Source organism: Dermacentor andersoni, chromosome 2, assembly GCF_023375885.2.
Source record: "Dermacentor andersoni chromosome 2, qqDerAnde1_hic_scaffold, whole genome shotgun sequence".
Lineage (NCBI taxonomy): Eukaryota > Metazoa > Arthropoda > Arachnida > Ixodida > Ixodidae > Dermacentor > Dermacentor andersoni.
The window spans coordinates 205,780,779-205,797,320 of NC_092815.1; the positions used below are offsets into that span (position 1 = coordinate 205,780,779).

Genomic DNA, 16,542 nt, shown 5'->3' on the forward strand with positions numbered 1-16,542 from the left:
TTCGATTCTTTCTTTCTTCATGGAAAAAGGACGTTATAAGAAAAGTCACATAAGCAAAGGGCGATTAATATTCAGAAGAAGCGATTTCGCTTATTGTCCAGTCGTGAATGTGCGTTATAACTGCTGATTGGTTGAAAGCTTAAAGGCTGAACCCAGCCAAAGTTGTTTAACATATTTAGAGTGCGTCACGTGCGTTGGTGCTGGCTTAGCAATTCTAGACGAATTCACTGACCCTTTGCTTAATGGGAAAATTTCATATAAACCGGGGCATAATAAAAAAGAAAACAGTTGCGACTACGACGCAAAAAACAGCAAGACTCTGCATATTCGTGGAGGAAGGAATATACAAACATACTAAACAAAGATGCTTTAAGATATGTGCCCAACTTTTTTTTTATATGTCGGCTGAAAAGCAAAAGACTTACAAAACGGTTTGTATTTCTCTCACTTTCAACACCTCTCTATTCAATCGTGTCAGCCCTTAGTATGAAGAGGCCAGAATTTCAACCAGTTTAGCAAAGAATGATGTAGCAAAATGGCTTCTTGAATTTGTGGTTTCGGTTTCCACACCGTCAGCACCGCCGCCAATGAATACCGGTGCCATAGAGTTTCATACAATAATTACTAGAAGGAACTCTGGCACTAGTGTCTACGGGAGCTGCAATGGGAGCGGTTGTACCAGCATGGGAGTTGTGGGAAGTACATGGATTTGCCTAAACTTCATCTCTCTGGCTTTAAACGGCTGTGTGACTTTGTAAGTACAGTAATTAAATAAACATTAAAATTGTCCGACAGCAGGATTTCAACACTGAACCTGTAGTACAGAGGCCGCACATTGAAACCATTAAGCCATGGACGCATGTATCAACAAGCGATGTGAAACACCCGCATGAATTTATTGCGGGCACGAGACGCCTTGCGACGCTTGGCGCGTTTCGATTTGGCCACCTGGACAAGCTCAATCGTTGCAACTAGTAGGGATTGTGCGTGTTCGCGGCGTCTTCTGCACTTCGTAGAGTATAGAGTGCTCTGAAATTTATGACAATAAGATTTATATAGCATAATATCCAAAACCACAAATACGTCTCAATCCACAAGCCCGAAGATCAGTCAAATCCATGCACTTCCCATCATTCCCATGGTGACTTAACGATTGCAGCGCCAGACTTCCCTATAGTATATTGTGGCAAACTATTCCCGGCGCGGCACCGCCACCGCCACCGACGGTCGAAACCGACACGGTGCCTGTTCCTCTGTTCCCACGTAGGCTTCAAAAACGATTTTCGAACCACCCTTACCCAGGCCCTCCCTGTGACGCAAAGAATTTACTTAATTGAATTTCCCAAGCCAAAATACGTGGTAAAATCGTAAACTATGACTTACACACAACCTAGACACATGATAGCTCTAGGATTGTAATTTGACTATACGAGAAAACATAATTAGGTTACGCGAAAACTTTAAAAAAAATCATTCTTTCCAACGTTTTTACCATTCACAGACCAGCCGCGGCGTCCGCTATTTGCGCGCGCAAATGGCTCCAGTCTCGGGGGTCCCGGAGCGGCGCGCCCGGCTCCGTCGCATCGCGGCCCACGCAAGAGGCCGCGTTTCTACCGCAAGGTCCGCCTTCGTGCATAGCGTTCGCGGTCAGCGTTTCCCGATAAACAGTACGCTTACATACGCTCCAGTCGCCGGGAAGCGTGAGAAGCAGTCAGGGATCTTTGAATGCTATCGCGTTCCACTCTTAAAGGCGAAGCTTAAGTGTCCTCCAAATTTTTTTTATTCTTTCCCGCTGAAACTAAAAGAAATGCGTATAAATGAACTTACACTTCGCGACTTATTTTTCTTGCATCACCGAGCAACAAGCTAACGGCACGCCAGTTGTGCCAGATGCATGCGTCATCCGCCAGGCATGTCACCCAAGCGAGCGAGGCCGGCTGCGTACTGGAAGAATTCGCCTGTTCGGCGATCCGCTTCTCTTGTTCTATTTCTCTTTTTTTTTATGTAGCCTGGTTTGTTGGGCTCCCGGGGTATTCTTGCGTTCCTCGTGCACTTCGACATGGCACCATTGCACTATTGGACTGCGGCAAGGTGAGAAATATTGTTTGACAGTCTGCGACGCATTTGAAGAGATTTGGCTTACGGAACTTACCATGACTTGAACGCAGCTAGCGAACAGCTCGGCCATCCTGGCGCAGTTAATTTGCGTTAATGACTCGTACTGGGAGGCATCTGTGATGCTTTCTGTGGGCCCCAACATTGTTCTAACCTATTTCGGCAGTTTTTGGGCACGCTCGCCGAACTCGGCTTTGCGATGTAGTTAGCGAACAGCAGCTCGGCCGTGTGACGCAGTCGCGTGTATTGAACTACTGGCACAAGTTCGTGACGCTTTCTCTGACCCCTTGCGTTATAATAATTTCGTTACTTCTGGCGATACCTTTGAGGCACGCTCGTTGCGCCTGGCGTTGTGACGCAGTTAGCAAAAAAGCAAGCATGGCCGTGATCACCGTTAGTTTGGCGTGTACTGAATCTTAGACAAGTTTGTGACGCTTTCTATGGCCCCGCAACAACCTATACCTTCTTTCATTACCCACGCCTGTCGAAAACGCGACGAGCGATTGCCAAGAGTGATAACACGGTAGTGTGTTGCTTGCCACGGCAAAACGCGCCAAACGCCAAGGAGCTCAAAAACAAGGAATTTATAACTCGAACATTCTGTCTTCTGAACGACCGAAAACAGGCTTTGCACCCACGCATTTGTCTTGAGTGCGCGTAGAAGGCATTCTGGAAGCGTCTAGCATGGTCGGGTTGTGAGCCTGTGTTGTGGCCACCTCTGTGTATACGTACCGTACCATCGCGTCAGCTGAGGCTAAGAAAACGTGCAGTCATATGTGCACTTAAAGTACACGGAATATAATGCCCGGGAACGGAGAAATGCTTGGAAATCAAATGCTTTCTTCGTGTTTTGTGGTATTGTTTAGAATGAGACTGGTATTTTCTACGCCATGTATGTAAAAGCGAACTGCTTTTGTTTGTAATGCCACCCATTTACCACTTTCGCACGTTTCGTCTCTACAAGCAGTGTTCCTATAAGGTCTAAATACCAAAATAACACATGCTTGTAATTTAAATCTTCAGCTGATGCCGTACGGTGGAGCTTGGTGCAGGAACTACTGCTGCTTACGTGGTGCCGCAACGTTGGATGAAAGCACGAAAAGCCCGCAACGAGCATTTATATAGAGCAAAATAAAAATTTCCTAATTTACAAGGAGTCTACTTTATGAAATTGCACGTGACACAGATGCGATGGAGGCTCGTACAGACCGTTCGCAATCACTTTTACTAAATAATTAAACTATTCCGCACCAAGACCGCGCGTGATTGAGCAGCAGAATGAAAGAAAGTCAAAACCGCGCCGCTCACCGCAGCCGGCGTAAACGCTTTCGAGATAGCGGTCAAAACGCTCGCGCCTGGAAACGAAACCAGGGGCGGAATCTGATAACGGTTCGGAAAACGAACCCTTCACTTGGCCGCTTACGTCACTACACGGGCCGCTCCCAAGTCGGAGGTGGAAGAAGGGGAGGACGCGCCCAATACACGAGAGTATAGTGTACTAGAATAATGTCCTAGTGACGCGACCGGGAAGCAGCGCGCGTGCCCCTTTCCGCTGACGCCACCAGGTGTCGCCACTGCGACCTTTTCTAGCAGACCGGCTGCTCTCATAATCGCTACTTTTGAGGCGGTCCGTGTTTCTAAGCGTTTCTTACGGACATGATTCTTTCATTATGACAGACAAGGATTGTATTTAACAAAGTATTGCGTAAAGGAAGTTTTTCAAGGCCACATCGATACTGTAGCATTGACAACTTCGTCTGCTAGCGAAGTCCGGCGCTTTGATTACGCTCGTGGCATCGCCTGTGCCAGCTGGCAATTCACCGAGCTTATTTTTGCTCATCTACTGCTTGAAAGCCAGTATATCTGAGCCTGCCTTGCTTCTATGCAGCCATATTTACTCCATTTAAGTCGCGTGCTTATCACGAATGACACGAAAGTGCGTAGCGACTTCGGCGTTGCGCTGCTAAGCACGAGGGCATTGAATTAAATAACGGTCTCGTTGGCTGCATTTTCATGGTGGCAGAATGCAAAAATATCCGTGTTGCCGGTTATAAAACCCCACGTGGTCAGAATTGCTCAAGTGCCCCCCCCCCCCTCCCCCTTTACTGTATGCTTAATAATTTGATGGTAGTGTGCTTTGCGCATTCAACCCCGGAATTTATTTTTGACTGTACAATTGCGCAGATACAAACTTAAAATGTTCCCCGAAATTTGAGCTCCTAAGAAATGCGCCGTCCGCCGCATCTTCGGTACATACTGTCAGAGCGACTCTTGAAGAAAGCCAGGTTAGTGCTTTTTTGTTTATTCACAATGAAAATGGCACAGCTATAAAGGAACTCTAAAGTGCACCTTCCCTAGACACCGACCATCTAATTAGTACACTATAGTACTGCCCTTGAATTCTAGTAGTGCTGCCCTTGAAGTGTACGTCATCATATGACGAGCTAATCGAGGGACAGCAGACTGTTTTTCCTTGCTAATTAAATATAAAATATAAATTAAATATTATACGGCAAGCTCTAAATTATAAACTTGCGGCGCCGGGCGTTTACGCAATACTTGAAGTAATTTATTAATGTCATTCTTTTTCATTCTCAGCCGACAGGCGGTATCGAAAGCGTAAATGAGTTGGCAGAGCGCTGCGCTATGTCGTCTGCTACGAGGAGCTTGCACGATGCACGCACTACGAATGCACTGCCAGCACTTTCTCAGTAGCGACCGCAACAAAACCGTGAACTGGTTCTTAGGGCCACCTTTACTAGCCGGCTATATCAATTTTCCTTCTTTTTTCGTCCGTCATCGGCTCGGACATGACTCGCTCGCCGCCGCGCTGCCGCTATCCCTGGGATCTGCCTCACGGCGAGTCGCGTGATAGAAGCAACGGAACTTGAAATCCAACGTTACGATATACGGGCCCTGCATTGCCTGCGCGAAGTAAAATCGAAGAGCGCGCTGCTGACGATGCGTGCTGTGCCGTGAAATTGAGGACTAAAGTGCGGCACTCCCGAACTAGGGCGAAAATGGCAGCCAAATAAGAGATCTCCACAATATATTCGCGTCCCAACTGTGTAGTTTTAACAGCCTAACGAAGGAAGCGCTGGACCTATGGCTGGACCAGCCTAGGTTGAACCCTTCGGATTGCTGAATGGCTATCTGCGAGCTACTCACGCTGGCGATAGCACTGGGAATTCGTTCTCACCATACAAATATCTCCTTGGCATTGGCGTTGAACCGGGGGACACGGGAAAGCTGACCCAGGCCTTCTACCGGCCAACAATGTGATTGCGAGAGCGACTTCTGTAAACAGCGTCGGCAGCAGAGATCTACGCCATTCCTATGAATGCTTCGTTTCCGACCGACCTCTGGGAGCTGCGAGCCGGTGGCAATGAGCCGCAGCGCGCAATTCCTTCCTCTGCGTGGAATGACCACTGGTACGCTTGCACCCGAGTCACCTCTATAGTCCGTAGCGTAGCCTGCAAAAGCTCGACTTAGATAGCCAGCAGGGGTGGTGCAAATAATTATCCGTCATCTCTTCGAATGCGTATCGCACTTAAATTCCAGCGGTGGTGGTCACCGAAAGAGCAACGCCAAGCCGACCACAAGGGCAAGCGATAGCCTCCCTATAGCAATCAACGCACGCGCGCGTCTCCGGGGTCGCGCGACCGACGCGCGCGGCCAGGGTACAGTGCTCTAGAACATATTTTAGAGCACTTTAGCCAGGGTCGCGAGCCAACAGCCAAGCCACAGCAACGGAACCCAAAGCGGACTACCCCCTAGCCGGTTCCGCTCTTAGTCAAAGACTGCTTCGCTTTGAAAATAGAGAGTTTTAGAATAGGGGCCCCAATATTTTATGGCCCCAAGGAGCTTTGCGGGTGTTAGCGTTGGGGCACGCAGGAGTGAAGAGATTTAGAATAGGGCTTTGCGTTTGCAGATAGCGTCTTGCGCTGACAGCGCCACTACGGTGTCTAAGAAAAACGATTAAAAATAATTAAATAAAATATACCATCTTATGATATGAATAGTAATTTTTACTTGCGCGTATTCGCGTTTAATTACAATTTAGCGGTTATTCTTCAAGCAGCAAACAATTAGTTGTGCTTAGTTTGGAGCAACAAAACCAACTTTACGTGCCTTCACCAGCCAAGCTTAGCCGTGTTAGGCCTACGAGCCATAAAATCCACACTCGAATTCGGAATCAGCGGCGTCTAATGAATCAATCTTCATAACGCACGCTAGTTGAGAGAAAGCGATAACTGCAGTCACTTCTCCTAGCTTGCGAACTTCACGCATTACCGCGAATCGAACCCAGTTTGGTGCTAGGTTAGAGCCGTCGCTTCGATGCGTGCCGCCATGTTTGTTGACGCAAAGCTTTTGGGAACGCTATTTGAGCTCCCGCTAAATCGGTGAAATAGCGTTCCCAACGCAAAACCCAAACGCAGTTTGCGTCTCGCGCATGCGCAGTGGCTTCGACGCTATTTCTTTGGGGCCCCAAAACGTTTGGGGCCCCTATTCTAAAACTCTCTAATGACTAACAGATGCGGTACCGCCCCGCTGTCTCCAACGGCCTGTGACGTAGGCAAAATTTTAACCAATCAGGTGAGGCCCAGCGAACGGTTCGGAAGGAGAACCGTTATAAGATTCGGCCCCAGAAGTCTGGTTCAGGTATTAGAGAGTTTTAGAATAGGGGCCCCAATAGATGGAGGCCCCAAAGAGCTTTGCGGGTGTTAGCGTTGGGGCACGCAGGAGTGAAGAGTTTAAGAATAGAGAATTTTAGCTTGTACGCTATTCCGGTAAACGGGAGCGGTTTGGGCGGATTACCGGATGGTCGGGGCGTAAACGTGAGCGGTGAAGCCGCCTGGTGTTGTAGAGCTCAACCAGACAAACGCATAGCTAAAACTGCAGTAACTCACCATATCCTGCTTCGCCACTCGTGCAAATTTTTGGCAGCGGCGTAATTGTGAACACGATTACGCCACTGTCGAAAATTTACGCCAGCAGCTAAGCAGAATATAGTAATTAGCTCTGTGTTTGTGTGGTTGAGCTTTGCGCCACCAGCTGGCGCCACCAATCTGGCCGCTCACGTTGACGCCCCCGCTAAACCGGAAAACCGCCCGCGCTTGCCCGAATACCGGACACGCTAAAGGCACATTCACACCGAAAGCGGAGCGTCTAAGCGGACAAGCGGATTTTCAAAGCGGCGAGGCGGCGAGCGCCCACGCCTGTTCAGACCGGCCGCGTTGTCTGGCTATCCGCGCCGCCGGGAAGGCGGGGCATCTCGCAATTTCTTTAGCAATTTCTAAGCAATTTCAGGGACGTGCCGCCATCTCGCGGCACTTTGGGTTTGTGCGCGCACTTTCGATATTTTTTTCTTCGTGGGTCGGCGCGCTCCCGTCCGCTATCTACTTCTGCAAAATGATGAGCTCAGACGAAGAAGACGAGATCGTTGGCATTTTACTCGCCACTTGTCTAGTCGATTTTCAAGATTTGTTACAGCGCAACACAAGACAAGGACAAAAGAAGGTATAAAGCGGCGACACGGCGCCGTGTCGTCGTTTTATACCTTCTTTTGCCCTTGTCTTGTGTTGCGCTGCAACAAACCTTACTATGAATCCCAACCAACTGGCCCAACTTGCCGTTTTGACGCTTTTGAATAACAGAAGCGAAAAGCCCAGAGAAAGACATTCGTTTACATTCCTTCACCAGCGCTTCCGCAGTGTCGGGTTCTGATTGGCTGCGGCCAAAGCGGCCAACGTATCCGCGCGGAAAAAATCGGTCCGGGCGCGATCCGGCCAAGCGGCCGCGTATTTTCCGCAAAGCGGAAAATCCGCGGCCGCTTGTCCGCTCCGCCTTCGGTGTGAACGTGCCTTAAAAGTCTCTAATAGGGCTTTGCGTTTGCGGATAGCGTCTTGCGCTGACAAAGCCACTACGGCGTCAAATAAAAGCTACTAGAAATAAGTAAAATATACAATTTTATGATAGGAATAGTAATTTTGACTTGCGTGTATACGCGTTTAATTACAAGTTAGAGATTATCCTGTAAGCAGAAAACAATTAGTTGCGCTTAGTTTTGAGCAAACCAACTTTACCAACCAACCCAGTTTAGTGCTAGGTTAGAGCCTTCGCTTCGATGGGTGCCGCCATGTTTGCTGACGCAAAGCTTTTGGGGCCGCTATTTGGGCTCCCGCTAAATCGGTGAAATAGCGCTCCCTATGCAAAACCCAAACGCAGTTTACGTCTCGCGCATGCGCAGTGGCTTCGACGCCATTTCTTTGGGGCCCCTATTCTACAACTCTCTATTAATGCCGGCGGCTTGGTGCGCTACAGTCGATTCGGCCGCTGGGCTCTATGGGAGTGCCATTCTTGCTGAATTTCTCTATGGTCACTGCCACGATCCGCCTGGGTTCGTGAACGAGGGAGGGCTCGAGGCACCCTCCGTTAGACAGACGCTCCGCCGCGTGGTGGTGACGAACGATGACTGACCCCTTAGTTAAGTAAAGGGGAAGGGTTGCCTCCCTGTCGCCAAAGCGAATGCTGACCTGGGTCTGACCCTGGACCTAAGAGAACTGCCCGGAGTAGCTGCGCCGCATCACGCCCGAAGCCTCGACGGACACGCCGGGGAAGGTACGCTTGAACCGTTTTCCGGCCATTACTGACACGCTAGCCCCTGTATCCAGCTCCAGGAGAGACCGTCGGGCGGATCGTGACAGTCACATGCTTTTACTCGCACATACAGCGTGCGACGTGCGGCGACGTACCGTGAGCGCGCGCACACGATACGGCATGTTGGCGAGAACAGCGTCTATAGTTCGACCGATGGTTCGACGCACGGGCGCAGCCAACGCGCCGATAGTCGGACTATAAACGCGCTTTATACGAAACCTCACGGCGACACTGACGGCATAAATGCAGCTGGAGTGTCCATAGAGTTGTCATCGCAATAAAAACGATATAACCCATCATTTATGACTGCTTCGGACGCTCGACAACTTGACAAGTGGAATTCGCACTGTACGCTAATTCGTTGGTGGGAACCTCGTCCAAAAAGCGAGATATCGCGCAGCGTGTCTACAGGTAATAATCTGAACGCCTCTCAAAGTAAACAGCACAACTATTCCGTAGCATAAGCGTACCCACGCTCTTAGGACTGTCATATGTTTCCGTACTACTCACTGATGCTAAACCGCAGCTGGGAACTACAGTGAGAACGCTAGAGTAAGATGACGTCAGCGAAACGAATTTTCATAAATGCACAACTGATCTCCGAGGCTGATTGTATGCTCAAAACGCGTGCGCACATCGCGGTGGGTGCTCCGTCCACCTCAACGCCGCAGAAACTCCGGCTACGCCGACTTGAATCACTGCAGCAAGTCCCAGAAAAACCGTCTCCCGCGTAGCAGACGCCACATGGTACTAAATGTACCGCGCGAGCGCGAAAACAAGCACCAGACGACACTGAACACAGAGCGCTCGCCCAACCAGCATGCCGACTGCCCACGGCTGGCGCCACCGCCTACGCGACAAAGCGGCGCTCACGAAAACGGGGTCTGCAACTCACCCTCGATGGGCTCTTCCGGCGGCGGAGGGGGCAGGCAGGTGGAGTAGGTCCGATCACTCCATAACACTGGGCCGGCATCGTCCCTGGTGGCGGCGGACCTGCATCACAAGCAGCACGTGAGCATGCTTACACCGATCGCGTAATGTTACAACGAACCACGCCGCGGTGCCCGCTGCCACCGCGACGAGGGGCCGACTCGGGGGCACACGGCTCGGCATGTCGAGACTCAAACACAACCGCACGAACAACGGGTGGCAGCCTGAAAAAAAACGCACCGCCGACACGCACGCGGAGATGTACTGGCGAAAGGCGGGCCGAAAGACACGACGGATCGCCGGTTTCATCTGCGGACGAGCGTGACGTGGCCGAGTGGCGTCGAATCGCTTGATTCGACGGAGCTGCTTGCGGCGCATTTCGCTGCAGCTCACAGCCACGCCACACTCGTCTGCGGACTGATAGAGCGATCCATCTGATCGCGCGAATCCAACTGCCCTCGTTTCGCGTAGACACATCGCGGGCTGGCCGCTGTGTGCCCAAGGGACTTCAGTGTGCCCGCACTACAAGCGCCGTCCACCTAGGCGCAGTATTTCCGAGAGCTCAAGACTGCAGTCGAGACCGTGAGATTGCCATGGGGTTAACGGGGCCGGTTATCGCAGGCGATGCCTGGCTTCTAACGTCAGTTACATTGATATAACAGAACTGTTCACTTATACTAATACAAGATGTTTTTAATGTTTACTCGCAATCCAAATTTTCAAGAAATGCGGGCAGTTTGGACTAGTGGTGCGAGGCTCGGTCGCAGCGGAGATAGTTCCGGCTTTTGCCAAATGTTGCTAGATTTTGCCAAGTTTTACGAGGTTATACATGGCTCGGGTAGGTTCATACCAAGTTTTGCAAGGTTTTAGTAAGTTTTGCGAGGTTATGCATGGCTTGGCTATGCTCCTACTAAGTGTCGCCAATATTTGCCCAGTTTGGCAAAGTTTCTGCGAGGTCATACACGGCCAGGCCGGTAAGCCACACAGCCCCAGCAAGTCACACGCATACAAGCCACAGTCGTGCATACCAATTTATTATGTGTACTGCTTCAGTACCAGTCATCATCGTCGATCCGGTCCTCGACGTCCGACCGTCGTCGTGGTCGGTGGCGTCGGGGAAGGCTTCGCAAAGCACTGGCAAGGCAGCGCTCATCTGTTCATATTTCCGCACCGAGCTCACCGTGGTGAGATTCACGTCGAACCGGAGCCGGTCACAGACGCGGCAGCTGTGCCCGAACTTATGCAGAGGAATTCGCGCTGGAAGCGACCGTTCGCACCTCCCATGAATTGGCGGGCTTGGCGTTGACGCGCAGGCCCGGAACCGATTCCCGGCGGCGCCGAGCGTCGGTCAGCTCTACCGTGACCTCCGCTTCAAATCCAATGCCAAGGAGATATTGTATGGTACGAATTCCCAGTGCTATCGCCAGCGTGAGTAGCTCGCAGATAGCCATTCAGCAATCCGAAGGGTTCAACCTAGGCTGGTCCAGCGCTTCCTTCGTTAGGCTGTTAAAACTACACAGTTGGGACGCGAATATATTGTGGAGATCTCTTATTTGGCTGCCATTTTCGCCCTATAGTTCGGGAGTGCTGCACTTTAGTCCTCAATTTCACGGCACAGCACGCATCGTCAGCAGCGCGCTCTTCGATTTTACTTCGCGCAGGCAATGCAGGGCCCGTATATCGTAACGTTGGATTTCAAGTTCCATTGCTTCTATCACGCAAAGCGCCGTGAGGCAGATCCCAGGGATAACGGCAGCGCGACGGCGAGCGAGTCATGTCCGAGCCGATGACGGACGAAAAAAGAAGCAAAATTGATATAGCCGGCTAGTAAAGGTGGCCCTAAGAACCAGTTCACGGTTTTACTGCGCTCGCTACTTAGAAGGTGCTAGCAGTGCATTCCTGGAGCGTTAATCGTGCAAGCTCCTCGTAGCACATGACATAGCGCTGCGCTCTGCCAACTCATTTACGCTTTCGGAAGCGTTCGTTGTCTCTGGCCCGAAGCTCGGCATTCTCGGCTCGGCGACGACTTCTGTAGACGGCGGCCTCGGCGCGATGGGCAGCATCGGCTCTCCTACGGCGATCGTAGTCGCGCTGAGCCTCGCGCCGAGCTTCCTTGTAGGTTGAAGACAGCTGTGCCCAAACTGTGCCCAGATATTCGCGCTGGAATCGGCCGTTCGTACCCCCGTGTCTCGTCGAGCTTGCCGCTTGAAGTTTTCGAGCAGTCGCGGGCCGGCGACGCATTCCCGGCGACGTCGAGCGTTCAGGCACCAACTCTCGCGTTCCCTGGACTGAAACTCGCTATCCTCGGCTGGGCGTCGCCTCGTAGTCGCAGCTGCGGCGCGGTGTTCCGGATCAGCTCGGCGACGACGCATCGCTTCTCGCTTGGCAGTACGGCGCTCTGCCTGGTAAGCCGCTTCTTCGGGCGTCCGGACATTCTTCGGTCTTCCCATGGCAGGAGCACGTACGCGCGGTGGAGGCGAGAGGTGTGTCACCGCGCCAGCTGTCACGAGCTTTTACTCGCGTGTGACGTCACGGCTCCGCCCTACGCGCGTGGAGTGCGTGGAGGTGGTTGTTAGGCAACGCGAGGCGACGCATAGCTGGGCTGTGTCTTCTGGTAACGCTCCACGGCGGAACGAAAGTTTAAACAGATCCGCTGTTAAAACGACAAGCGACGTTTCTATAGTTGCTTAGAAAGTTATCGGAAGCGCAATGACGCTTTGTGACGAGCACCGCACAGCAGACGACCGACGCCGACTGCTTCGGCTACGGTTGTTTCGCTACCGGCTTGCTTGGGCTAGGTATTGGATTGGAAAAACTTTAAACGTCCTGCAGGACGCACGTCAGTATATCCCAATTTTATTTCGTTCACATAATATATATATATATATATATATATATATATATATATATATATATATATATATATATATATATATATATATATATATATATAATCATCAGCCTGGTTACGCGTACTGCAGGGCAAAGGCCCCTCCCATACTTCTCCAACTACCCCGGTCATGTACTAATTGTGGCCATGTCCTCCCTGCAAACTTCTTAATCTCATCCGCCCACCTAACTTTCTGCTGCCCCCAGCTACGCTTCCCTTCCCTTGGAATCCAGTCCGTAACCCTTAGTGACCATAGGTTATCTTCTCTCCTCATTACATGTCCTGCCCCTGCTCCATTTCTTTTTCTTGATTTCAACTAAGATGTCATCAACTCGCGTTTGTTCCCTCTCCCAATCTGCTCTTTTCTGATCCTTTAACGTTACACCCATCATTCTTCTTTCCATAGCTCGTTGCGTCGTCCCCAATTTAAGTACAGCCCTTTTCGTAAGCCTCCAGGTTTCTGCCCTGTACGTGAGTACTGGTAAGACACAGCTGTTATACACTTTTCTCTTGAGGGATAATGGCAACCTGCTGTTCATGATCTGAGAATGCCTGCCAAACGCACCCCAGCCCATTCTTATTCTTCTGATTATTTCAGTCTCATGATCCGGATCGGCGGTCACGAGACAAATAATCAGAAGAATAAGAATATATATATATATATATATATATATATATATATATTATTTTGCAGTTAGAATTAGCTTGTGGATTTACGTTTGAAGGTTGGCGCTGCTGCATAGCCCGAGCGAAATCGCAACGCTAATCACATCAACTCGCTGCAAACAAACTGCTTTATTACGGCAAAGCAGTTAAGGGCTAGTTCGCCCAGGATCGGCACAAAACTATCATCATCAGAATTGGCTCGTTGGCGCCCCTCGGCGCTACCGCGCGAACGCGCTCCCGCGTACGTCCGTCCTTATTCATTCAGAAAGGCGAGGACGTAACCAGTTTTACAGCGAAACCATTACGGGCTATTTCCCCTAAGAACGTGTCCATGTGTAGACACGAAACTCCCCATACGTGGGCCGATCCCGGAGATAGTGCAATGCCGGGCCGACCCGGGGCGGAGGTGCATTTCGCCATTACGGGCCCACATACACAGCTTCGCTGGTCATCCTTCACAGAGTGGAAGAGCACTGAGTTTTATAACAGCGTTGATGTTTGCATGAAATAAAGGCACGTGAATAGCATTTCATAAAATATACTGGTGCGTGACAGGCATAAGTGTTTATGTGCGAAAAGATACCATGTACAGTCATCACACATTTCTGGCAAACAAAAGCTGTCCGCCACTGAATGAAGAAATACATGCGACCAAATAGAGCCGTCGCGGGCTGGTATGTTGCAAGAGTTCCTCCACTTTTGTAGCTGGAGGTGTCACACCACATCGTTCACAATATTCAACAAACTACAGATCGATCTGAGCATAAACACGCAGCTTTCACAAGGGCGAATTCTGCCGCGACTGTTCGCATTCTGGTCCAGACATCCTACTCTCTCTCTCTCTTGTCGTTACCCATTCCAGACTCACGATATAAAACTTCAGCATTTCGGCCGAGTTTGCTTCAAAGAGTTTAAAATCTAAAAGAGATCTAATATCTAAACTTTCGTCCCTTCATTTAGATTCCTTAACTTTATCCTGGGTGATAAATTTTCCTTCCTTCCGCAAACAGTACCCGTTACTAATTCCTTGTCACCTCCTCGTAGTGATGTCACCTCCGGCGTCCCCCAGGGTAGTGTTTTGGGTCCTTTGTTATTTTTAATTTACATTAATGAAGTGCCAGCGGGTATCTCCTCTAACATGTGACTTTTCGCAGACGATTGCGTAATCTACCGTAAAATCTCTTCAGCTGATCATCTTGCTCTCCAACAGGACCTGAATCTCAACTAATTGGTGCTCACGCTGGCAAATGTCTCTTAATACAAATAAATGTAAATGAATGACCTTCACCCACAAGAAATCAGCTTCAGCATCTAGCTACACTCCTAATAAGTGCCACATAGCACGCATAACGCCTTAGAAGTACCTTGGCGTGCATCTTTCATCCAAACTTTCATAGACAACTCACATAGATAAATGTTTCAGAATAGGGGTCCCAATAGTTTGGGGCCCCAAAGAGCTTTGTGGGTGTTAGCGTTGGGGCACGCAGGAGTGAAGAGCTTTAGAGTAGGGCTGTGCGTTAACGAATAGCGTGTTGTCCTGACAGCGCCACTACGGCGTCAAATAAAAGCTATTAGAAATAATTACATAACATACCATTTTATGATAAGAATAGTAATTTTGACTTTCGCATATTCGCGTTTAATTACAATTTAGAGGTTATTCTGTAAGCACCAAACAATTAGTTGCGCTTAGTTTTGAGTAACCAACTTTACATGCCTTCACCAGCCAAGTTAAGCAGTGTTAGGCCTACCAGCCATAAAATCCACAATACAATTCGGAATGAGTGACGTCTAATGAATCAATTTTCATAACACACGCTAGCTCCTAGCTCCTAGCTCCTAGCTTGCGAACTTCACGCGTTACCGTGAATCGGACTTTGGTGCTAGGTTAGAGCCGTCGCTTCGATCGGTGCCGCCATGTTTGTTTGCGCAAATCTTTTGGGGCAACCTGTGGGGCTGCCGCTAAATCAGTGAAATAGCGTGCCTGACGCAAAACCCTAACGCAGCTTGCGTCTCGCACATGCGCAATGGCTTCGACGCTATTTCTTTGGGGCCCCAATACGTTTGGAGCCACGCTCCTACTTCGACCAAATCACTAGCACATCTAACATTCGTTTGTCCTCAATTTGAATACGCGTCATCAATTTGTTCGCCTCACCAAACCTATCTAATCAACGCTCTTTAACGTGCTCAAAATCATGCCGCGCGTTTTATCGCCAGACTACAGCCGTCATTCCAGTGTTACTAATATTAAATCTTCTCTGTCCTTATCCAGAAAGATTGCTCTAATGTGCTTATTTCATAAAATAAACCATCAGCGCTAACCCGCCCTCTCTCCCTCTGACAGCCGTTATGAACGTCTCGTCGTTTGCAAAACCGCTCCTTCATATGTATCGTTGGGCACACAAACGCCTTCAATTCATCAGCCTTACCACTAAGAATTGAACTATGGAGTAGTCTCCCTGATAATGTTGTCGGCATTCATGACCCTGTTAAGTTTCGTGATGAAGTAACCAGTATTTTTTCATAACCAGTTGCTTTCATAAATATTCTCTTACTTATGTACACGCTTCTCGCTAACTTCTGTAGTTCGCAATGTCAAGAGATGTGCCCTTACATTACTTGTGTAATATTTGACTGTTAAATGATGTACCCTTACACTCTATGTCGCCATTTGTTCAGATAGTTTATATTGCGTTCCATTATTAAGTAACGTCACTTCGTTTTATGTACCTTAGTATACGTCTCATATACTCGTTATCTCTTTCCATTCCTTGTAATGCTTCCACTTATGAAGATGTATATTGTATAATCCACCCCTCACACAATACTCCTACTGGAGCCTGTGAGGTTTTTTGAATAAATAAATAAATAGAAATATTTTTGTTTACGTATTGGTTTTAAGCGTTACAAATAAAGTTTACAATTGAAAAGTTTAGCTGGCGATTCGATTACCGCTACCCGCGGTGCACTGTCGTCGTTTCGATCGGCGCGACAACACAAGGCCTGCACGCCAAACGTGCCACCACAGGCTTGCTGCAGTGGACGTGCCTTGGGCAGACAGAAAAAAAAATGGCAGGAGATTCTAATCTTTGACTTGGGTGTCTCTTAGTAGCACTTGCACCTCGGCGTGTGTTCTCTAGATTCAGCGAGCGAGCGCCTTTTCCCCGGCACGATATGCGGGCGAGGAGCAGGGAGGGCGAGGAGGATGCGCAGCGCGCGACACCTAACGAGGCGCAGCCCCCTAGCGAGAGGCGCACGAAGCGCGCGCCTTACGCCAC

At 49.6% G+C, this 16,542-nt stretch overlaps 1 protein-coding gene across 2 annotated transcripts in view; it reads right to left on the reverse strand.

Moving 5' to 3' along the window:
• LOC126540197 (uncharacterized) overlaps positions 1 to 16,542 on the reverse strand; it is a 118,858-nt gene that overhangs the window by 44,365 nt on the left and 57,951 nt on the right. For both annotated transcript variants that reach the window (XM_050186988.3, XM_055075873.2), the window contains exon 3: positions 9,671 to 9,768. In XM_050186988.3, coding sequence (XP_050042945.1) covers positions 9,671 to 9,768 — 98 coding nt within the window. The remainder of the gene's footprint in view (positions 1 to 9,670; positions 9,769 to 16,542) is intronic.